The 22,190-nt window shown below is 47.4% G+C and overlaps 2 protein-coding genes across 4 annotated transcripts; one reads left to right on the forward strand and one right to left on the reverse strand.

Moving 5' to 3' along the window:
• Positions 1-9,931: 9,931 nt before the first annotated feature.
• On the forward strand, positions 9,932-13,019 carry Zfand2b (zinc finger AN1-type containing 2B). 3 transcript variants are annotated; one of them, XM_021152620.2, is made up of 10 exons: positions 9,932-9,993; positions 10,117-10,192; positions 10,471-10,565; positions 10,786-10,917; positions 11,051-11,202; positions 11,647-11,739; positions 11,819-11,879; positions 11,966-12,033; positions 12,305-12,377; positions 12,631-13,019. In XM_021152620.2, exons 2-10 carry the CDS (start codon positions 10,138-10,140, stop codon positions 12,673-12,675), a joined length of 774 nt encoding a protein of 257 aa, XP_021008279.1. In that variant the 5' UTR covers positions 9,932-9,993; positions 10,117-10,137; the 3' UTR covers positions 12,676-13,019. The 3 variants fall into 3 exon arrangements, with proteins under 3 accessions (XP_021008279.1, XP_021008146.1, XP_021008212.1); XM_021152487.2 differs by having other exon boundaries at positions 12,732-13,019; XM_021152553.2 differs by having other exon boundaries at positions 9,934-9,993; positions 10,120-10,192; positions 12,732-13,019.
• Positions 13,020-13,110: 91 nt separating this feature from the next.
• Abcb6 (ATP binding cassette subfamily B member 6 (LAN blood group)) lies at positions 13,111-21,902 on the reverse strand. The gene is made up of 19 exons (XM_021152727.3): positions 21,064-21,902; positions 20,362-20,499; positions 19,319-19,499; positions 19,062-19,163; positions 18,701-18,884; positions 17,479-17,600; positions 16,900-17,009; positions 16,364-16,429; positions 16,094-16,219; positions 15,870-15,946; positions 15,718-15,781; positions 15,531-15,616; positions 15,243-15,300; positions 14,931-15,035; positions 14,182-14,356; positions 13,950-14,062; positions 13,661-13,755; positions 13,509-13,577; positions 13,111-13,383 (listed from the first exon to the last, which is right to left on the reverse strand). Exons 1-19 carry the CDS (start codon positions 21,610-21,612, stop codon positions 13,272-13,274), a joined length of 2,532 nt encoding a protein of 843 aa, XP_021008386.1. The 5' UTR covers positions 21,613-21,902; the 3' UTR covers positions 13,111-13,271.
• Positions 21,903-22,190: the final 288 nt, after the last annotated feature.

Consider the following 22,190-nt stretch of genomic DNA (forward strand, 5'->3'; position numbering starts at 1 on the left):
TAGTGTGGCTAACACTGCTGCAGGACAAAGCCATTTAGCAGGTTCATGTATGCTTTGTTGATCTATAAAAGACTTAGCACAGCTCAATTGATAATTGATATCTCCTGAAACAGCCATGCAATTTGTAAGTTGCAAATTGTTATTAGATTTCCTTCAGCATTCTCCTTTATTTGGGAACCAAGGAAACTACATCCGAGCTTTGTGTTGGGAGAACTGAGACTGGTTCATCTGGTCTTCTCTGTGAAACTAAGGGACATAGTAGCAGACAGCGATAATGAATAACAACAGCTGTGTGGATGGTAACAGGTCAGTAGGGAAAACAGTATCTAAGAAGATGTTGATAATGCCAGCCTACTTTGTTGAGGTAAATTCATTATGGCAATTTAAATATTTGTCAGGTGGTGGCCCATGCCTTTAATCCAGTACTTGGGAGGCAGAGGCAAGCAGATCTTTGAGTTTGAGGCCAGCCTGGTCTATAGAGTGAGTTCTAGGACAGCCAGGACTACACAAAGAAACCCTGCCTCAAAACAAACAAAATTTTACTATATTCTAGGTGGAGGCCTAATGTGTACCTCAGTGGCAAAGTGCTTGCGCAGCACATGTAAGGCTTCCTTCCATAGCCAACATTACCAACGTCAAACAAAAGCCATCAAACCATTCGGAGCCATGTTAAAGAGAGAACCCCTAAAATCATCAGGCTCTCTCTCTCTCTCTCAAAATATCTCCCTTCCTCCCTCCTTCCCTCCCTCCCTCCCTCCCTCCCTCTCTCCTCCCCTCTGAGTTCTCAAACCCTTTAGTCATTCAGAGTGGGAATGAGGAATGATATAGAGTTCACTTTGTTTCATCTGTCCCCCACCAAAGTTCCTCTAACTGGAAACTTACAATTCTAAAACCACTGATGAACATAGTATGAAAAATAAAAACTATAGCTCCTGAAACTATGTGATTATAGTTTCACTTGGAAATAATAAGTTAAGTTCACTTGTTCAGTGGCTAGGGCCAGGCAGTGGTGGCACACGCCTTTAATGCCAGCATTCACAAAACATAGGCAGTTGTATCTCTTGAGTTAGAGGCCAGTATGGTCTACAGTATGAATTCCAGGACAGCCAAGGCTACACAGAGAATCCCTGAGAAGAAAGAAAGAAAGAAAGAAAGAAAGAAAGAAAGAAAGAAAAAAAAAGAAATAAAACAAAATTAAGAAGTTAGGGATACCTCTCAGTGGTAGAGGGTGTGCTTAGCATGCCCAAGGGCTAGGTTCAGTCCTAAATGAATTCATGAGTGAATAAATGAATCATCCTCAAAGAAAATTAATTCCATGAACTGAATATACATACATACTATGTATAGACTGGTGTTGGTGGGGCTCAAACTCAAGACCTGACTTAATGTTCGGCAAGTATTCTATTACTGACTGATATTCTTAGCGCTAGTCAATGGACTATTAATACAGCACATTATATGCAGGGCCTTCCCAGATGTTGGGTGTTCACTTTCAGAGTTTAGCAACAATTCTACAGCTCCCATCAAAACCACCAGGATAGCCAGGCAGTGGTGCCACACACCTTTAATCCCAGCACTTGGGAGGCAGAGACAGGCAGATTTCTGAGTTTGTGGCCAGCCAGGTCTACAGAGTAAGTTCCAGGACAGTTGGGACTACACAGAGAAACCCTGTCTGGAAAAACAAACAAACAAACAAACAAACGACAGAAAAACAAAAAACAAAAACCCACCAGGATGTAGACAATAAGCCACTAAAGAGTTCTGACTTGGCAAATACTCATTTTTATTAAGATAAGCTACCATAACAGCTGTTATCTAAAAGAAAGTTAGGAGTTGCAAAATACAGAGACTTACTAACAAGGACATTATTCACTTCTGTACCAAGAGTGCAGATTATCTGGGGTTAGTCACCTTTACTTCGACTTTTCCTGCCTACTTGTTCTACCATCTTCAGGGAAGTGGCTTGTCCACTTGCTGTTTTGTTTGTTGGTTTGTTTACAAGGCTGAGTGCTGGATGTCACAAGTAATTTTGAAGCAGAAACAATTTTTCATCGAAATGCATAGTAAGAGCTGGGTATGGTAGTCCAAGCCTATACAGCCAGCACTTGAGGTTTGCCACAAATCTAAGGCTAGTCTGGGCTTCATAGCATGGCTATTCCAAACAAAGCAAACAAACAAAACTAAGCTGAGCAACAGTGCTCTCCTTAAACTCCACCACTTCAGAGACAGAGGAGGGTAGAAATCTGGGAGTTCAGGTCTTGAACAGGCCTACATGGTAAGTTCCAGGCTTGCCAGGGTTACAGTGAGATAGTCTGTAGCAAAACTAAGCAACAAGGTTAAAGCTCTAATTCACCACCACTCCTCTGTACTGCCTAAAACTGCACATGTGCAAAGTCTCCTGCCTGTAATCCCAGCACTGGGGAGGTAGAGGCAGCTCAGGAGCTCGAGGTCATTATTGGCTACACATAGAGAGAGCTTACAGGCAACTGGGCTACAATAAGACCCTATCTCAAAACAAAACAAAACAAAACAACCACACCCACATTTTAACATTTGAATCATTAATAAGGAATACAAAAATTCTCAACCTTTCCTGGAAATAAGTCTTGAAGTTACTAGGTTATAAAGTCAATTGATTAATATTCAAGACAAACCGAAGCTCAGAATGCATTTGGAGTTAATGCCTCTTCAGGGCTACATAGGAATGGCCTTATCAATTTGTGCAGAGTAAACCGCTTTTATCAGTAGGGGGTTGTCAGTCACCCACACTCTAACAACATTTATACTTTCTAAGAGGGACAGATGAAAGTATAGTGGTTTACTAGGAAAGTTACTAGTGGCATTTTTTTAAAAAGAAGGAGGTTGAAAAACAAAAAACAACAACAAAAAAAGAAAAGAAAAGAGGAGAAGAAGGAGGGGGTTAACATGTTTGTCTTTTTTAAAGTTTATTTTATTTTATTTACTCATGTGATGTTCAGGGGGAATGAGGGTAGTTTAATTGGCTTACAGAAGTTATCCCAAAAGCCGGGTGGTGGTGGCGCATGCCTTTGATCCCAGCACTTGAGAGGCAAGGCAGGCAGATTTCTGAGTTCGAGGCCAGACTGGTCTATAGAGTGAGTTCCAGGACAGCCAGGGTTATACAGAGAAACCCTGTCTGGAAAACAAAACAAAACAACACAACACAACACAACAAAGAGAAAGGGAAAAAAAGAAGTTAGCCCCACCCCCAATTTTAGATTGCAAACTATTAATGGGATGGTGGGTGTTTTAGGCTTACTGTTACTGCGATGAAACACCATGACCAAAAGCAACTTGAGGAGGAAAGGGTTTATTTTACTCACAATTCTGTTTAGTCAAGAACTCAAGTGAAGCAGGAACCTGGAGGCAAGAGCTGATGCAGACAGAGACCATAGTGGGGTGCTGCTTACTGGCTTGCTCATCATGGCTCAGCCTGCTTTCTTATAAGAGCAAGGACCACCGGCCCAGGGACAGTGTTGTTTGCCATGGGCTGGGCCCTGCCCTATCAACCCAGATCTTAGGGCAGGATTTTCTCAATTGAAGTCTTCTTGTCATATGAATCTAGCTTGTGTCAAGTTGATATAAAATTAACCACCACAGTGGGATGAAAAGATCCATATTATAATGCAACCAGCATCTTTTAAAAAGCAAATAGAATGGAATAGAATATCAATTGTAAAAAAAAAAAAAAAAAAAAAAAAAAAGGAGCAATGAGGGCTGGAGAGATGGCTCAGTGATTAAGAGCACCGACTGCTCTTCTGAAGGTCCTGAGTTCAAGTCCCATCCATAATGAGATCTAATGCCCTCTTCTGGTGCATCTGAAGACAGCTACAGTGTACTTAGATATAATAATAAATAAATCTAAAAAAAAAAAAAGGAGCAATGAAGTAATAAGCATATTAAAACATAAGGGCAAGTCTTAACTTTGTTCCTCAGTGTGTATGTCTGTCTGAGAACATGTGCATATGCATATTGGATATAAATTGCAGGTTTAAAAATTGTGGGTTTTTGCCGGGCAGTGGTGGCACATGCCTTTAATCCCAGCACTTGGGAGGCAGAGGCAGGCAGATTTCTGAGTTCAAGGCCAGCCTGGTCTATCGAGGGAGTTCCAGAACAGCCAGGGCTATACAGAGAAACCCTGTATAAACAAAAAACAAACAAAAAAAAAAACAAAAAAAAATTGTGGGTTTTTAAAAAAGATTTATTTATTTTCTGTATAGGAGTACCTGGTCAGCCCTGCTTGCCCTGGCCCAGAGATTTATTTATTGTTTTAAATAAGTACACTGTAGTAGCTGTCTTCAGATGCATCAGAAGAGGGAGTCAGATCTCATTATGGATGGTTGTGAGTTACCATGTGGTTGCTGGGATTTGAACTCAGGACCTTCAGAAGAGCAGTCAGTGCTCTTAGCCGCTGAGCCATCTCTCTAGCCCTTAAAAATTGTGTTTAAAGTTAACAGGAACTCTAGAGGCCTGGTTTTTCTTTTCTTCTTTTTCTTTTCTTTTCTTTTTTCTTTCTTTCTTTCTTTTTTTTTTTTTTTTCTGAGATAGGTTTCACTATTTATCCCTGCTGTCTTCAAACTAGGTATCCTCCTGCTCCAGCCTCTGACTGGCCTGTAACTAGCTTTGTGCACTATGTAAGCCTCAATTTACAGAGATCTGCCTGCCATTGCCTCCCAAATGCTGGGATTAAAAGGGTTATGCCATCACTACCTGACAAACATGGTTTTTATTAGTAAGGGTAACAGGTAGAGATTTGAAACTGGGTTTCGCTATGTAGTTTTTGTTGGCTCAGAACTCTCTCTGTGGACTAGACTGGCCTGGAATTCACAAACACTCTACCTCTCCATCCATGTGCTGGGATTAAAGGCTTGTGCCACCATAAAACAACAGCAACATTAACAAAGCCATCTACTTTCAAAGACTGCCTCTAGTTGGTCAGTGTCTACAATCCCAGCTCCTCACCAGGCTGAGGCGCCACACAGGGATGGGGAGGACCACAAAGTTGAGATCAATCTGGACAATTTAGAGAAGAGGCTCCGTCTTAAAATAAAAAGGACCAAGCAGTGGTGGTGCACTCCTTTAACCCCAGCATTTGGGAGCCAGAAGCAGAGGCAGTTGGATCTCTGAGTTCAAGGCCAGCCTGGGCTACAGATTGAGTTTCAAGACAGCCAGGGCTACACAGAAAAACAAAACAAACAAAGCAAAGCAAAACAAATAAAATCAACCAACCAACCAAATAAAAAAGGGAAGGAGATATAACTTAAACTGTAAATGCTTGTTTTAATCCCCAAAGCGGACAGGAAGAAGACAGGGAAATCAACCTGGAACTTCAAAGATATCCATCAATATGAAAGCACACCTGCTTGGTATATGATCACTAATTAAGGTTTTGTCTTTAAAAAGTGAAGAGGTGGCTCAGCGGTCAAGAGCATTGACTGCTCTTCCAGAGGTCCTGAGTACAATTCCCAGCAACCACATGGTGGCTCACAACCATCTGTAATGGGATCTGATGCCCTCTTCTGGTGTCTAAAGACAGTTACAGTGTACTCATATACATAAAATAAATAAATAAATAAATCTTTAAAGGAGGAAGAGGAAGAGGGAGAGGAGGAGGAGGAAGAGGAAGAAGAGGAGGAAGCAGAGGAAGAGGAGGAGGAAGAGGAGGAGATGGGAAGCGAATATTGTACAACCAACAGAGCCAGGTCACAATAGGATTTGACAAACCAATATTAAATCCTGTTGTTCTCTGGATCAAACCCCATGAGCCAAGACAAAAACTTTACACAACCTAACATTTGTTTCATCTCTTCAAGCTGAACATGTTCTCAATACCATAAAAGCCATCCTTTCCTTACCTCTGTAACACCGATTGCTTTACAGATATCTATTCTTCCTGAATTTTATCTGGGCACATGGCCACCTACATTTTCCAGCTCCCCTGGAGCCTAGAATGACCATGTGACTAAGTGCCAGACAATGAAAACTATCCAGAGATGATACAAGCTGACTGACTTAGGGTCAGACCCTCAAATAGCAAAGGTAGGCTCTTTTTCTTTTCCTGTATTCTGTTGCCTGCAATAACAACTTAATTGGACATAGATGGGTTAAGGCAGCACCTCAGAGATGGTACCAAAACAAAATGAGGAGGCGCTGGGGCCTCTGAATGTCATACCAGTTCAGGATTATAGTACAAGCAAGAAATTAACCTTCCTTCTTCTTTATGCTACTGTGGGAGTGTGTTGTAGCAGTTTAAATTGATTCCTACCTACTATATCTCGTCTTCGGGGTTTGTTGTTGTCTTTTCTTCCCAGACAGAGGTTTTCTGTGTAACAGCCTTGGTTGTTCTGGAACTTGCTTTTGTAGACCGGGCTGGCCTGGAACTCACAGAGATCTGTCTCCCTCTGCCTCTGTCTAGAATGCTGGGACTCAAGGTGTAGGCAACTACGCCTTGCTTTATGTCTTTTTGTTTGTTTGGGGGTTTTTCTTTTGTTCTATTTGTTGTTTTGTTTTGTTTTGTTTTGTTTTGTTTTGAGACAGAGTTTCTCTGAGTAGCCTGGAACTCATTCTGTAGACCAGGCTGGCCTCCAACTCAGAAATCTGCTTGCCTCTGCCTCCTGAGTGCTGGGATTAAAGGCATGTGCCACCATTGCCTGGCTTCTTCTTTTTTTTTTTTAATTAAATTTTTAAAGTGTGTGTGTGTGTGTGGGGGGGTGTTTGCACACATGCCACAACACACATTTGAAGGTCAGAACAGAACTTTGTTCTCTTCCCCCAATATGTGGGTCCTGAAGGCTCGGCAGCAAGTTACTTTACCAGCTGAGCCAACTCACTAGCTCTTGTTATCTATTTTTTACTCTATTAGCTAGAATTAATTGAAGTCTGAGGATTTAAGCACAGATATTTCACCCATCAGACTGTACGGTGTTTAGAGTTTTCTTCTTGTGGTTCTGAGAACTGAAACTTAACTCTTGTACATACTAGGCAAGCACTCCTTGTCCATTTCGCCAGCCTTCCTTGACATTTCGAGCCAAGGCCTCCCTGGTAACCCTAGCTAGCCTTGGACTTGTTATTCTCCTGCTTCAGCCTTTCCAAGCAGCTGAGACTACTCACCTATGCCACCAGGTTCTGTGGTACTTGGACTTTAAGCCATGCAAAATTTTTTATTTGACTTTGTTTTGTTTGAGACAGGGCTTCTCTATGTAGCCCTGACTGTTCTGGAGCTTGCTCTGTAGACCAGGCTGGCCTTGAACTCAGTGATACAACTACCTCTGCTTTCTGAGTGTGACAAGTAACAGCATGTGTCACCATTACTTGCTGTAGGCTTAGAATTTTCAAAATCTACTTTAATAAGGGGTCTTAAACACTTTAACCTCTCTTCTAGCCCACCACCCACCAGAGGTAGTGGAAAGGAAAGATATAGGACAAAGGGGGATGTGGGCCTCTTTGGGACGATTCCAGTCTTTACTGTCAGCATATCAGCAGTTCAATTCACATGAGTCAGCAGTGGTAGCTTGATCCACTCACAAACACCATTCACAAATCAGCAAAAGCAGTTCAATCCTGAAGAAACCCTAAGGCTCTGCAAATTGATCCAAGTCCAAAGAAGTGGCAAGCCAGAATATTATGATAATGAGAAGTTATTTGGTGCGTTTCTCTCTAGGATGTCTCGAAGTCACAGCAAGCAATGATCAGCAAAGAAGGCAAGATTAACCAATGCCACAGCACTGTTAGTGAAGACCTGCATCAGCAAAGTCAAAGGAAGACCAGTAAAGAGCGGCAAGGCTAACCAATGTCAGAGTCCGTTGGGTTATACTTCTACTCTTTCCAAATATCCACAAGTCCTCTCAAGTATCCACTCCAGCAAAACATCACATGCCCCTTTTCCAGGCAGTTTCCAGAAAAATACCACGTGTCTGTTCTCAGCAAAACATCCTCTCATAAGACAGTTTCCAGAAAAACATCACAAGACACAACTGAGTCTCCAAAGAAACCAGAAATGTCCACTTCAACCTGGCTTCTGCGTTTGACTTTTTATTAGAAGGCTGAGGATTTAATAGAGGGCCAGAGAAATATAATTTTTGCCAATGAGATATACTATTTACACAAAATTAAACTAAACCATGTAAAATAGGTTTAGACTTTTATTATTCTTCCTTTCCCCAATTTCCTAAGTATTTGTACATAATCATGTTTGCATGTGTGTGGTCACATGTGTGGGGAGGTATGGACATGTATTTGTATTTGCATGTGTATGGTCACACATGTGGGGAGTTGTGGACATGTATTTGTGTGTATTTGCATGTGTGTGGTCACATGTGTGGGGAGGTGTGGACATGTATTTGTGTGTATTTGCATGTGTGTGGTCACATGTGTGGGGCGGTGTGGACATGTATTTGTGTGTACCCCGAGGCTTGTGGCTGATGCTGGGAATCCATCTGGCAGGTTGAGGTTGCTCTTCCTCTTGATTCATTGAGACTAGGCCTCTCAATCAAACCCAGAGTTTGTTGACATAACACAACCAACAAGGACATGAGTGTGGCAGGCATGTAAGTGGGCAGATGACCCAAGTCAAGGTGTTTGGGTACAGTTAGAGCTGAGAACAGAGCTTCTGCCTGAGGTAGCCAGGAAAGACGGTCTTAATTTCTACCGGTCTTAGAGTGAAAATCAAAGGAAGAGGAGGGGAAGGTTGAGAGGCAGAGACTGTTTTTTTGTTTGATTGTTTGTTTGTTTACTTCACCTGATTACTTGTTTCCATGTCTAGACCTACGGGAAGGTAGAGTGACTACCAATTCCAAGTAGGAGAAGCTGTGTGAGAAGCAAAATGTGCTGGACCAGGAAGGTCATCTGCGGTTCCTAAAGGTGTACATGTTTAATGACTGCCACACTTAAGAAAACATTCCAGAAACCCTGAGAATGTGCTAGGCTAGTGTTTTTCAAGTTGAGACATACTAGAAATGTGTTACCATTCCTTCTGGAGCTCCCCTCTGAATCAGAAGTCCGAGGACCCAGGCATCTGTTTAAAGTAGCTATGTAGTGAGTTTCACCTGACACTGTTCTACTCTAGGTATTATGTGCCAGGCAGGGCCCAATATGAAACAGGTAGAGCTGATCCTTGACTCTTTGATATATTTTAATTTTATCATTGGAGGGAGGGGTGTGCAGTTCTCCTGGGTTTTTCTTCTTCTCTCCTTTCACTATGGATGTCTCTTTTCACTCAGATAGTCCCCTTTGTGTGGCAGATGCTTTTACCTGGGGAGCCAACTCTCAGTTCTTCTCTAGTATGTGTGAAGGAACTGGGGGACAGGTAATTCATTCTGTCTCTCTCTCCCTCCCACCCCCCCCCACCCCCCGAGCCTGGGTGTCTCTATGTAGTCTTGGCTGTCCTAGAATTCGATATGTAGACCATGCTGACGTCGAACTCATAAAGATTCACCTGCATCTGCTTTCTGAGTGTTGGGAGTAAAGGCTTGAGACACTGTGCCAGGTTGAACAGCTGATTTCAATGAGGTGACGTGTAAACTGGGATGGAGGGGAGGAGATGACAGAGCAGGTGTGCTCAGGTCATACCGACAGGGGCCAGGGATTTCTTAGAGGGTGAACATCAGCTCTAAAACCTGGAGAGGAATCTGCACCACAGAGAAACACTGTAACTCCTCACAGAAAAGAGGTAGCCTCGGTCTGGAGAAATGGCTAGAGAAAAGTAAGTTAGTGACGAAGTGAGAAGCAGGCCAAAGACCGAACTGCTTCCAAACCACCCTTGTCCACCAATATGCCCATCTTTGCCTTCACTGGTTGGTTCTGAAAAGACTCTTCTAAGCTTTACACCCGCTCCCGGGCGTGGCTCAACTCTTCTGGGACTCTCCGCCTGCAATCTACTGTTGCCCGGGATGGACCCGCCCAACGTGATGACGTCAGTGCGCGCGAGCCCTCGGGAGGAGGAGTAGGGGCTGCGGGCCGGCGGGCGCTCAGGCTTCGGTAACCTGTGCTGGGCGGGGGAGAGGAAGGGGCGGGGCGGAGAGCCCCCCGGAGTTGCTGTGTTGCGGACGGGGCCCGGAGCAGGAGTCTTTGGCACGCTCAGCTCTCGTTTCTTCCCCGCAGCAGGCCCCGCACGGCCAGGCGATGGAGTTTCCGGACCTCGGGGCTCACTGTTCCGAGCCTAGCTGTCAGCGCTTGGGTGAGGGGCGGAGCACGCGGGAGGCGGGGCCGGACGGCTAGGGCTGGGGACTGCAGGTAGGGCCAGGAGGGTGGGCACTGGAGCTGGAAAGGCCAGGAGGGCGGGGCTCGAAGTTTTGGGCGGAGACTAGGGGCGTGGCCAAATTGATCGTGTACTGTGAAAGAGGTACAGTGTGTTGCAAATAGGGCAGAGTTTTTCCTACTGGAGTAGCAGCTTTAAGCAAGAGGAAAGGACATCTAGGTTTCCTTTGAACCCGCAATCTGACCCATTCTCTGTAGATTTTTTGCCACTCAAGTGCGATGCCTGCTCGGGCATCTTCTGCGCAGACCATGTGGCCTACGCCCAGCATCACTGTGGATCAGCTTACCAAAAGGTGAGGGGGCGATCGCGAGGGTGGCAGGGGGTGGTGTATGGAGAGGAGAGCGGGTGCAGATGCTTTCAGGATCTGTCTATTTTATGTTTTCCCCTCTTAGTTATTGTGTTTCTCAGCCCAGCACTGGGTAACTTTGTTTTTTGTGTATTTGTGAGTGGTATATCCGGGTTCTTTAAGAGATTGCTTGGCTCTCAGACTGACTCCTGACCCTTGACTATAGGATATCCAGGTACCTGTGTGCCCTCTCTGTAATGTGCCTGTGCCGGTGGCCAGAGGAGAGCCTCCTGACCGTGCTGTGGGAGAGCACATTGACAGAGACTGTCGCTCTGACCCAGCACAGCAAAAACGCAAGGTAAATAAATAATGGCGGGGTTAGTGAGACAACCCAGGGTAGTATACTGACATCTGCAAACCCAAAAGGCTAGCTCCATGGGGGCCAGAGGAGGAGATGAGTTTCCTAAATAACAAACCCTGTTTCATCTCAGATCTTCACCAATAAGTGTGAACGTTCTGGCTGCCGGCAGCGGGAGATGATGAAACTGACTTGTGATCGCTGTGGCCGAAACTTCTGCATCAAGCACCGTCATCCCCTGGACCATGATTGCTCTGGGGAAGGTCATCAGACCAGCCGGGCAGGGTAATTACCACCAAATAGCCAACTTGCTTTGCTTCAGCCATGTCTTCCTTGACCAAGGCATATATGCTTTTTGCTCCATTTTGCTTGCAGTGCTGTGGACTGAAACTAGGCAAGCAAGCGCTCTGCCCCTGAGGTACTGCCTTGGCCCTTTTGTTGTTTTGAGAGGTTTCACTTCTTAGCCCAGGCTGGCTTCAAACTTGTGGCAGTCCTCCTGCCTCAGACCCTCCAATGCTGAAATTACAGCATACATTACTTCCAGCTCCCTTTATTCCTTGGAGACAAGAGTCCACAAAGTTGCCCCGGCTGTCATTGAACTCACTGTGCCCTGTACAATTTTCAGTTTTCCAGTCTGAACCTTCCAGGTAGCTGAAATTACTGACTACCCTCTTGACATCCAAAGCCTATCCTGGAAGATTTATTAGAATGGTTTTTTCTTCCCTTCAGGCTTGCTGCTATTTCTAGAGCACAAGGTCTGGCTTCTACAAGCACCGCCCCCAGTCCAAGTCGGACCTTGCCTTCATCATCCTCCCCAAGCAGGTAGGCCTACCCATTTCTCCTCTCCCCATTTTAACCCCTTCACACCTCTGACCACAGCCTGTTTTAATGTCTTCCATAGAGCCACATCCCAGCTTCCAACCAGGACAGCCTCTCCTGTTATTGCTTTGCAAAATGGCTTGGTGAGTTGGGGAAAGGTTGGATAGACTGAAGTAATTCTATACAGACTAAAGTCCAGGGAGACTAGTCTTTCTGTCTCCTTTTGCAGAGTGAGGATGAGGCCCTGCAGCGTGCCCTGGAACTGTCCCTTGCGGAGGCTAAACCCCAGGTTCTAAGGTACCTACTCTAAATGAGGACAAGATCTGTTTGGAAGGATGGAGGTGGGACCACACCAACCCACAATAGCTAAAAATTTGATTTCAAAATTAGATGAACCATATATCCCCAAAGGCCATACCAATGACAGTAATTCTGATAAACACTATGTTGATTATAGAAAGTAAAGATGGAGGTCACACTCTAAAGCATTCAGTACCATGATACCGAACAGATCAAATCCTCAGAGTTTTAGATATTACTGTCACTAACTTAAACTCTTCCTTTCCAGTTCTCAGGAGGAAGAAGACTTGGCGTTAGCACAGGCACTGTCAGCCAGTGAGGCAGAATACCAACAGCAGCAGGTAAGAGGACTGTGTGAGCTGGGTCCTGTGTTGGAGGGTGAGCAGTTAGGGTTGGCCCTACCCACCTGTGGATAGTATTGCCGTGGGGATCGTCCCATTGCCGTGGGGTGGGGATCGTCCCATTGCCGTGGGGTGGGGATCGTCCCTTTGCTTCCTTCCAGTGACTCCAGCTCACCCTGAGCCCTGAAATGAAGCCTGTCCCCTCTGGTCTTTGACATCACACCATCTCCTCCTTCTCCTCTCCTTGCTCCAGGCGCAGAGTCGTAGCTTGAAGCCGTCCAACTGCAGCCTGTGCTAGGGTCCTGGGCTTGGGGAGGGAGGCTCACCCAAGGACTGTGGCCCTCACATCTCCAGGGTCCAGAGGGAAAGGAAGCACAGAGAAGCCTGGACAGCAGTGCCAAGCAGGAGTGACGTGGAGGACGCTCCATGGAGCCTGGAGAGGAAGGATGCACATGCAGCTAAGCTAGCTCTGCTGCTGCAGAAGAGGGTGGCCGGGAAGTGCTCTCTGGTTGGGGCCTTGGTAGGTGCTAACCAGACTCAATCCCTACAGTCTTTTTCATCATGTTATCCCCTTTTCCCTGGGGCTGCCACATGTAGCAGACAGGGAGAGGGCCAGGAAGAGTAAAGACTGGCAATCAGTAAGACGTATGAGTGCTGTTTCTTTTTCGGGAATGTTCATTCACCTCAAGGGGAGAGACCCCTTGCAGAACCCCACACAACCAAACCACAGCCGTCCTTGCACAGGCCATTTATTTCCTCACGATGCTTTCTGGAAGGTCCCTTTTCCTTACAATAGCTAGCACCAAACTCCTACACCAGGATGAAATGAAGGCAAGAGAGGGGACATATCTTTTTCTCCTGAGTTAGCCTTTGGAAGGAAAGAGGTCCCTTTTATTACTGTGCCGTGTCCTGAGGTTTAGATTCTTCAGGGACAGTTTCTTGTCCTTGCTGCTGCAGCTGCCACATCTCGGCATAAACGCCACCTCGGGATAGCAGGGCTTCATGCCTGGGATGATAAAGCAAAGCTAAGTCCCACTCATTGGTTTCACTCCCATCTCAAGGAGAACGGAGGGTGTGAACCAGAAAGAAACCCTCTGGGAGCCCCTGCCCTGTTCATCCTGCATGGCTCACCTTCCTCTCTCTATGATGCAACCGTCCTTGATGACAAGAATCTGGTCAGCATTGACCACAGTTGAGAGCCTGAGAGATCAGACATCCGTTACTTACTACCTGCATCCAAAGTGGTCCACACTGCCAGCCATATCAACCCTGTAGTCCTGTACCTGTGTGCTATGACGATGGTGGTGCGGTTGGTGCAGACTTTGGCCAGAGAGGCCTGGATGGCTCTCTCATTAGATGTATCCAGTGCTGATGTGGCCTAGAGAAAGAGCTTTGGTGAGATGCTCTTGCTACCCAGAGGTTCCAAGGAGGGGAGGATGCAGGCTGCTAGTGGAGGGTAGTTTGGGTTCATGACTCATGCAGGGCTTTGGTGAAGATGGATGTTGTAAGGTAGGGAACTGCTCAGGAAGTAGGCAGAGATGGGAGACTAACAGGCACGCGCTGGGGCCTCACCTCATCCAGCAGAATGATGTCAGGAGCCTTAAGGATGGTGCGGGCGATGGCCACGCGCTGCTTCTCGCCACCACTCAGTTTCAGACCCCGCTCCCCGACCTGTGTCTCATACCCTGTGGATATTAAGTACCTCTCTCGTCACGTGTAAATTTGTTTTCTGTGGCTAGGTGGGCAAGGAAGAGGTGGAATTTGAGAGTGATAGGGTATCACTGGATAGGGAGGAAGACCTCACCTTCAGGGAAAGACAAGATGGCATCATGAATGCCTGCAGCCTGAGCAGCAGCCTCTACCTCACTGTCCCCAGCTGTGACACGGCCATAGCGGATATTGTTAGCAATGGTGTCGTTGAAGAGGACAGTGTCCTGGGGCACAACTCCAATGTGAGATCGGAGAGAGATCTGGGTCACCTGAGACCAAAAGACCAAAAATGCCCTGTCCTGTGAGGTCCCTCCAGGCTTCCAGGAAGCACCAGGGATAAGCAGCCGAGGGTAAGATTCCAACCATGGCTACCACAAATCTTAGCTGGGTGGGCAAGTCACACAACCACTCCAAGTCCTTCCCATTCATGAACAGAAAACATGGCTGCTGCCTGCTTCACAGAAAAGCGAACCTCACATGGTACTAGATTACTTTCCTGGGTGACTGCTGGTCACATGGTACTAAGGTTTTTAAACACTTGGAGGTGCTGGGGAATAAGCCTGGGAGCTTAGGCTAGGTCACTAAGCTATAGCTCCAACCACTCCCTTTCCCCCAGTTATTTAGAGACTGGGTCTGGCTAAGTTGCTCTGGTTGGCCTTGAACTCCTTTGTAGCTCTGGCAGGCCTTGACCTTGCTATCCTCCATCCTGAGATTACAGACGCACACCATCCATCAAACCACGAAAGGCTCTAGGTTTTTGCAAGGCTGGTATCTCAGGGATGCCCACTCCTTGCTGTTCTTCCACAGATCCCTAAATTACAGTCTTCTCTGCAGCAGCCTTACCTGTGAAATGTCCTGTCCGTCTATTCGGATGCAGCCAGAGCTGATGTCATAGAAGCGAAATAGCAGGCGCAAAATTGTGCTCTTTCCTGCCCCAGATGGACCTACCTGTTACATTGGAAACATGGGGAAAAAATTCTCAGGACTTCCCTCTGGTTTTTAAGGCTCCCTCTTTAAGAAGCCACCAACATCCAGGAGGGCTGCTACATTCAGTCTTGTTGCCTGTTATAACCAGGCATTGAATGTCTAATCTGGATCATGACGACACCGAATGAAAGAAACTCAAGGAATGTGGGCCATGTAGACTTCTCTTACCAGAGCCACTGTCTGTCCAGGCATCACAGTGAAGGACACATCTTGTAAGGTCTCCTGCCTGTAAGCGAGGGTGGTGAATTTAGTAGTGGATCTACTGGACCACCCAGTAGCAGATGGATTTCCATCCCCAGAGCTACTAGTGGTCCTTACCCTCTCCTGTCTAGGCTCCCTGTTCCCTACCCCACAGTGGTAGGCTGCAACGCTGGGGTTCAGAGCAGGATGAAGGGCAGGAAGGCAGTGTGCCAATATATGAAGGGAAGAGAAAGCGAGCAAAAAGGTGAAGCTTACCCATCAGTGTAGCTGAAGTGCACATTTTCAAACTCAATCCGGCCCTTATGAAAACGAAGGGGCCCTGCACCAGGAACATCCTTCACCTGGAGAACACAGCCAACGTGTGCTAGCTAGCATCACTGGCCTGGGATTCTCTGCACACAAGAAACTCCCCCTTACACTATCTTATTCCTCCCCTACTCACTTCTGTCTCCTCTTTCAGCAAGTCAAACATGTTCTCCATGTCAATGAAGTTAGTCTGGATCATCCTGCAAGAAGAGCAAAGACCAGGGCTTTATCAAGGAACCGAGGACTAGCGATACACCCTGAGCAGGGAAGGGACAGGAATCAGGTTACCTGTAGTAGGTGCCAAACCAGTTGAGAGGCATGTACAGTTGGGTGATGTAAGTGCCAAAAAGCACAAAGTCCCCAACCTGTAGAGACCCAGAGAAGCAAGTATGTCACGGGAAGCCTGCAGGTCCTCTGGCTGTTACTTCAATTACAAGCCATCCAGGAGCCCAGGGGCTCGCTCATGACCTTCTTCTCTATCTCCTACCCTTTCTTTCATGATTCTGCCTCACCTGTAGCTTCTGCTCACTGACGAAGTACGCGCAAAGCAAGGAGCCAGCCAGGAGCCCGAGCCCGATCACCAGGTTCTGTGTCTGATTCAGTACAACCAGCGAAGCGGTTGACTTCCACTCCAAACCCTAGGGATTACAAATTCAGGAGGAAGGGATGGCCCGGTGGCCAACTACCACCAAATCCCACTCTGGGTGCCAGCACCTCCAGCTGAAGCCCTGGGTCTCACTCTCCTCAGGCGTGGTAATGACAGCTCCCACGAATCCTCTCACCTGGAACTTGAGGATGGCCTCTCGGTAGCGTTCTACTTCATACCCCTCGGCGCCGTAGTATTTCACCTGATGGAGTCACACAGTGCACAGCTGAGAGATCATTCTCTCCAGAGTCCTCATCCCTTCCTCCCAATTTCTAAATTAATTCATTTATTTATTTTGCCTTTTCGAAAGAGGGTTTCTCTGTGTAGCCCTGGCTGTCCTAGAACTCACTCTGTAGACCAGGCTGGCCTCGAACTCAGAAATCCGCCTGCCTCTGCCTCACAAGTGCTGGGATTAAAGGTGTGCGCCACCACTGCCCAGCTCTAAATTTATTTGTAATAGAAAAAAACTGTTTGAGACAGAGTCTTGCTATGTTGCCTGGTTGGCCTGGAACAGGCTCTGCTGGTCAGGTTAAGGCTTGAACTCAGAGAGACCCACCTGCCTCTGCTTCCCAATCTCTAATCTCCCCTCCAGACTTTATCATTTCAGTGCTCCCGCCACGCTCCTCCACCTCTCCTTGCTTCCCACCGCCGCCATCTCAGGGCGACTGTTACCGTTTCAAAGTTGAGCAGAGAGTCTACTGCTCGTGCCCGGGTGGCATTTTCCTGTGTGTTCATATCGCGGCGAAATTTGGCTCTCCACTCGGTGACCACGATAGTCAGGACTAGAGGAGGAAAGAACGAGACATCATCCCCAACAGCTGAGACCAAATATACATGGCCATTCCCTGTGCCACACATACTAAACCTAGGCTAGCACCCAGAGACCCAGACCCGGAGAAAGAACCATAAATTCACCAAGGAAGGGAACTGCGTACAAGGTATCTTTGTATCCTGCAAAGTTTCATGTAGAAGATGCTTTTGATGAACACATGAGAAGATGCACTATGTGCTACACGGTTCTTCCTGCACTGGCCACACGGTGAGTATGTAATGCATTATACATGCCCTTCCCTGACTTTTACCTGTTTTACCTTAACAGGGGTGGGGTAGACTTTCCATTCACAGTAGCAGTAGTCTGAGCCTAGTCTATCCTCAGCCTGTTGAAGCTGAGTCAGCTGAGTGGGCATAGGGGTCATGGCCAAGGAAGACCCTACCCAGTTCAAGGAGATGGTTTCCCGGGGCAGCACTCACTGAGGTAAAGACTCATGCACAGGAACACGATGAGGCCAAACCAGGCATTGAAGAACATGCTGAAGTAGATGATGCCAATGATGATGTCAGCCAGGGTGGGAATGATGCTGAACACCAGGTAGCTAGAAAGGTAAGTCAAGGAGAGAAAGGCTTGAGGCTTGAGACCCAGCAATCCTACCTCTAGGGACTTACCTTAGCCTGGTTTCATTTTCAGCATCAGTCTAGAATGACTCTAAATACCCCTCAAGAGGTAGATGGCTAGGAAGGCCTAGTGGCAGAGGCTATAATCCCAGCCCTCTTGACCTCTTGAGCTTAAGGCAGGCTAGCCTAGGTCAAAGGGCTGAGGATATGAATGGAGAGTTTGCCAAGCATATGCAAGGCCCTAGGTAGTTCAGTCTTCAGCATCACACACACACACACGCACACATACACACATACATGCACCAAAAAACAAAATCCCAAAACAACAACAAAGTAACCTCTATCAACTGCAAGTAAAAGAGACCTTTGTGAAAAGGATCTCAGCTGGTTGGAGTGGTGTACTGGGGATCTCTGTGAGTTCAAGGCTAGCCTGGTCTACAAAGTGAGTTCCAGGACAGCCAGGGCTTTTACACAGAGAGACCTTGTCTCAAAAAACAAAAAAGAAGGAAAATTAATCCCCGTGAAGTTTTGTTAAGGCAATTTTGAAAAAGAACCTATGCTGTGGCATCTTTAGGTTTAAAAAGATGTTCACAGTATCATATTGGTTCTGAGTCTTCAGAGATTTAAAACAAAATGTATAGCTTAACACACTAAACCTAGCAGGAAAACTCTGGAGAAATGAATGGAACTCAAAAGATTTGGTCTATCTATAGTTTCATTTCTTTCCAGTTTAATTATGTGCATGTTTGTAGGTGTGGGAGGGGCATCAGAAGGCCAGAAGCCAGTGTCAGATCTCCTGGAGTTAGAGTGACAGGTGGGTGCCTGTGACTGCCTGAGGCAGGGGATGCTGGGAACTGAACTCAGGTCCTCTGCAAAAGCAGTGTGAACTCTTTACCTGTGGAGCCTTCTCTCCAGCCCCCACTTTTAGTTTCTTGAGAAAGAATCTTAAGCAGTCCAAGAGAGGCTAAAACTCACTGTATAGCTGTTTGCCAAAAAGACCGAACGAAGCCAGGTAGGAGGAGCAGAGCAGCCTGTGTCTTCCCGGCCCCCCTCCCATACACACTCTTTACTGGTGTGGCACCTGAGTAGTCCTGTGACACTAGATGTTCCCCGGTCCACGATCCGAAGCACCTCCCCGGTACGCCGGCCCAGGTGCCAGCGCAGTGAGAGTTCGTGCAGATGAGAGAAGAGACGTAGCTCCACACCTCGGGACGTAAACTGCTGCACCCGGATCCACAGGAAGGTTCGCAGGTTGCTCACAAAACCTGGGGAAGCCGGGGAAGTTTTATGTGGTCTTGGGGGCTGAGGGAAATGAGTCCAACACCCAGATGCTAGAGGTCTAAGCACCCAAAGGGTCTGCAGAGGGAATATCAGAAACAAGACAGTGAGGGAGTTCCCATGAGCGAGACTGATGCCAACCAAGATGAAAGAGTCTCTCATACCTGTACTGCCGGTGCCACCCCCCTGGAGGAACTTGAGGAAGACGTAGGTGGTAACAGTCCAGGCCAGGGAGCTCCAAGGAGCCTTCGCAGTCAGTAAGTTCACTGTGGATTAAAGGCATCAGGGTCCACCATCAACAACCAGGACTCTAAGACAAAACTGCTCCAGGCTCTGACCACCTACCTCCCATCTTTGTGTAACCTCCCTAGGTAAGGGCCAACCCAGCCACTAAGCCAAACATACCCTTCCACCCCCTCACCAATGTCCCTATAGAAGATGGGGACCAACACATTGAGTGCTCGTTCCAACCCCATGAGTCCCAGGCATATGAGCACTATCAGCTGTAGTGATGGACTTCCCCGAGGCCACAAGTAGCTACTCAGCAGTCGAAGCTTCCGGCCGAGGTCTCTCCAGGTGGATTGTCGGCCTGTTGAGCGGCCCTAGAAGGATGTCACACAGGAGGGGAGCTTACAAAGAAGTATATTTGCCCAGGTATCCACGCGGAATGATATACAGGACCACAGTTCACACGTGACCCCTAAGGCTCACATGTGACCCCTCTCAGAGTTAGGAAAGCCACTGGATTGCAAACTGAGCTTTGGGATGAGAACTGATTCACCTTGAGAAATGGGATTATCGGGTCCCCCAAGAAATTTCTTTCCCCAAAGTCTGGTATTGAGACAAAAGCCAGCATTCCTTCAAAAGCTTAAAGGGGTCAGTCTCTGGCAAAAGGGATGCTTGGTTCTTCCATTGACGCTTGGTTCTTCCATTACCATGACTATGATGCCTAATAGCATTTCAAGGTCATTGTTCCCAGTCCCTAATCAAAAGCTCCCTTCCTCCCAGGTACCCAGTCACATATAACCAGGGACACCCTCTCCCCCATGCCTCTCTCTGCTTCCCCCGAGAGACAGCTTTGGTAGTTTGAAATAAGCCTCCTTTTCACCTATGGAGTGGCTATTTCAGTTTCTTTGCTGCACCCATTTCATTCAGAGATGATGACACGGAACAAAATTATAATAAATCCCAGCATTTAGAGGGGCTTGGGAAGTAGCTTGGTGGCAGACACATGTTTAGTGTTCACAAAGTACTGGGTTCTGCACAAAGCTACTGCACAAAAGATACTCTTGACCGAGAAAACTAGGGATACCTGGTTCTGTTGTTTTGTTTTTGAGAGAGGCTTTCTCTGTGTAACAGCCTCAGCTGTCCTGAAACTCACTTTGTACACCAGGCTGGCTTTGACCTCAACAGAGATCTACCTGCCTCTGGGGTTAAAGGAGTGTGCCACCACACTTGACATACCTGGTTCCTTCCTACATCTTGGTCTTCTTCATGAACATGTAGAGTATAAGACTGGGGGCGAAGTCCTGGGGCCCAGAGCCCCAAGATAAATAGCCCTCCAGAGGTCACATAACGCAGGACCCACAGGCCAAATTGAACCTAGAATGAAAGAGAGAAGGGGCTGGAGAGATGGTTCAGCGGTCAAGAGCACTGACTGCTCTTCCAGAGGTCCTGAGTTCAATTCCCAGCAACCTCATGGTGGCTCACAACCATTTGTAATGCTATCTGATGCCCTCTTCTGTTGTGTCTGAAAACAGCTACTGTGTACTCATATACATAAAATAAATAAACCTTGAAAAAAAGAAAAACCAGAAAAATAAAACAACGAGAGAACAGGTGTGAACCACTACCTAAACCTATTGTATTACTTCTTACAACCCTCAGATGCTTGCCAGGAGCCTAGCAACAGGGTTTTTGTTTTGTTTTGTTTTGTTTTTTTTCTTTTTCTTTTTTTTTTTTTTAATTAAAAAAAAAAAAAAAAAAACCACAATGACTCAGCACAGACACACCCCATCCAATGCTGGGTAGCCCCACCAGCTGGCTATCAGCTTCCAGCCACCGCCAGACACTCCATTCTTTTTTCTAAAGCATGGAGCCAGTTGATCCTGACACAGTACTTGTCAAACATCAGTGTATCTCCTTCCCATAAATAAGGTTCCTTACCTGCTGGCCCAGATCTGCCCTGGCCCACCACCACTGCGGGCTGTTCCAAGATACTAGGGCCAAGTTCTCGGCTGCAAATGTCACAGTCCAGAGGAGCAGGAGACCCAAGCTATGCCTGAACTTCATCCAGACGCCCATTGCCAGACTCTGCCGTGCCTGGCTCCGTTCCACCACGAGCAGCCACAAGCCACAGGCGCTGGCCAGACTCTCCAGCACAGAAGCCAGCAGTAGGTAGCCTGGCAGACGGACCCCCCGAGCAGTGCCCACTCGGCCAGCCAGACCGGCCAGGGGCAGTGCCATCTGAAGTGTGGCCAGAAACAGCTGCAGCACATATGGGGCCACCCGAGGGCCAGCCGCCCAAGACAGTTCTTCTGGGCCAGCAGGCACCTCCCGACGCCTTCGGGGAAGAACCAGCACCAAGGCCAGTACCCCCAGAGTCAGGAGTGTCGAGGGCACTAGCGTGAAGAAGAAGCAGGGACTCAAGCCATTCTGAGTCCAAGCCGGCCCCGCCGGCCCTTCGGTCTCGCAGTAGTTGCCCACAGTCACCATGGCGATGTGTGGCTGCTGGCTGAACTTGAGGTCACTGCACAAAGAGTCGGGCTGACCCTTCAGAGAGGGCCGCAGATGCCAGAGTGTCCTGGGACATGGAGCTACGCCGCTTGGGTCGCGGGAAGGGACGCACGTGGACCTGCTACACTGCCCACTCTCTTCACGCACGCGCCGCTACCACGCATACTCACGCAAGCCACGTACACCGTGCTTGCCGGTTCCCACTCGCTAGCAGCTGGGACCCTAAGGCCCAGAGCCGCCGCACAAAAATGTTGGGTCCTTTACGGCAGCGGCCCCGCCCACCAGATCTATCCAGGGTTCCCATTGGCCAAGAGTAAGGAACACAAATAGGGCTGAGAACCGACTGGGTCACATGTCCAAGGCGGGAACTCTAACCTGAATCTGACTGGAGACTTTGACCTCCACAAACCTCCGAATTTGCACTCCCCACCCTCCACCCCCCCACCCCCCCGCCCTTTAAAAAGGTCACACTGAGGCCTCCCTGGTCTTGAACCTGCTTGAGTTCCCTCTATTATAGTGCTAAAGAACGAACTCAGGGCTTCACACATTATCAAGCT

Source organism: Mus caroli, unplaced genomic scaffold (assembly GCF_978045245.1).
Source record: "Mus caroli unplaced genomic scaffold, Mus_caroli_1 scaffold_1, whole genome shotgun sequence".
Classification (NCBI taxonomy): Eukaryota; Metazoa; Chordata; class Mammalia; order Rodentia; family Muridae; genus Mus; species Mus caroli.

Excerpts from the sequence above, each read along its gene's own strand:
- Abcb6 (XM_021152727.3), bottom strand. The coding sequence starts at position 21,612 with ATGGTGACTGTGGGCAACTACTGCGAGACCGAAGGGCCGGCGGGGCCG. Across the intron at positions 18,885-19,061 it reads GGGTGGCACCGGCAGTACAG|GTTTTGTGAGCAACCTGCGA; the intron begins GTATGAGAGACT and ends CGGCTTCCCCAG. Across the intron at positions 15,036-15,242 it reads CTGGACAGACAGTGGCTCTG|GTAGGTCCATCTGGGGCAGG; the intron begins GTAAGAGAAGTC and ends CCAATGTAACAG.
- Zfand2b (XM_021152487.2), top strand. The coding sequence starts at position 10,138 with ATGGAGTTTCCGGACCTCGGGGCTCACTGTTCCGAGCCTAGCTGTCAG. Across the intron at positions 11,880-11,965 it reads TTGCTTTGCAAAATGGCTTG|AGTGAGGATGAGGCCCTGCA; the intron begins GTGAGTTGGGGA and ends CTCCTTTTGCAG. Across the intron at positions 12,034-12,304 it reads GCTAAACCCCAGGTTCTAAG|TTCTCAGGAGGAAGAAGACT; the intron begins GTACCTACTCTA and ends CTTCCTTTCCAG.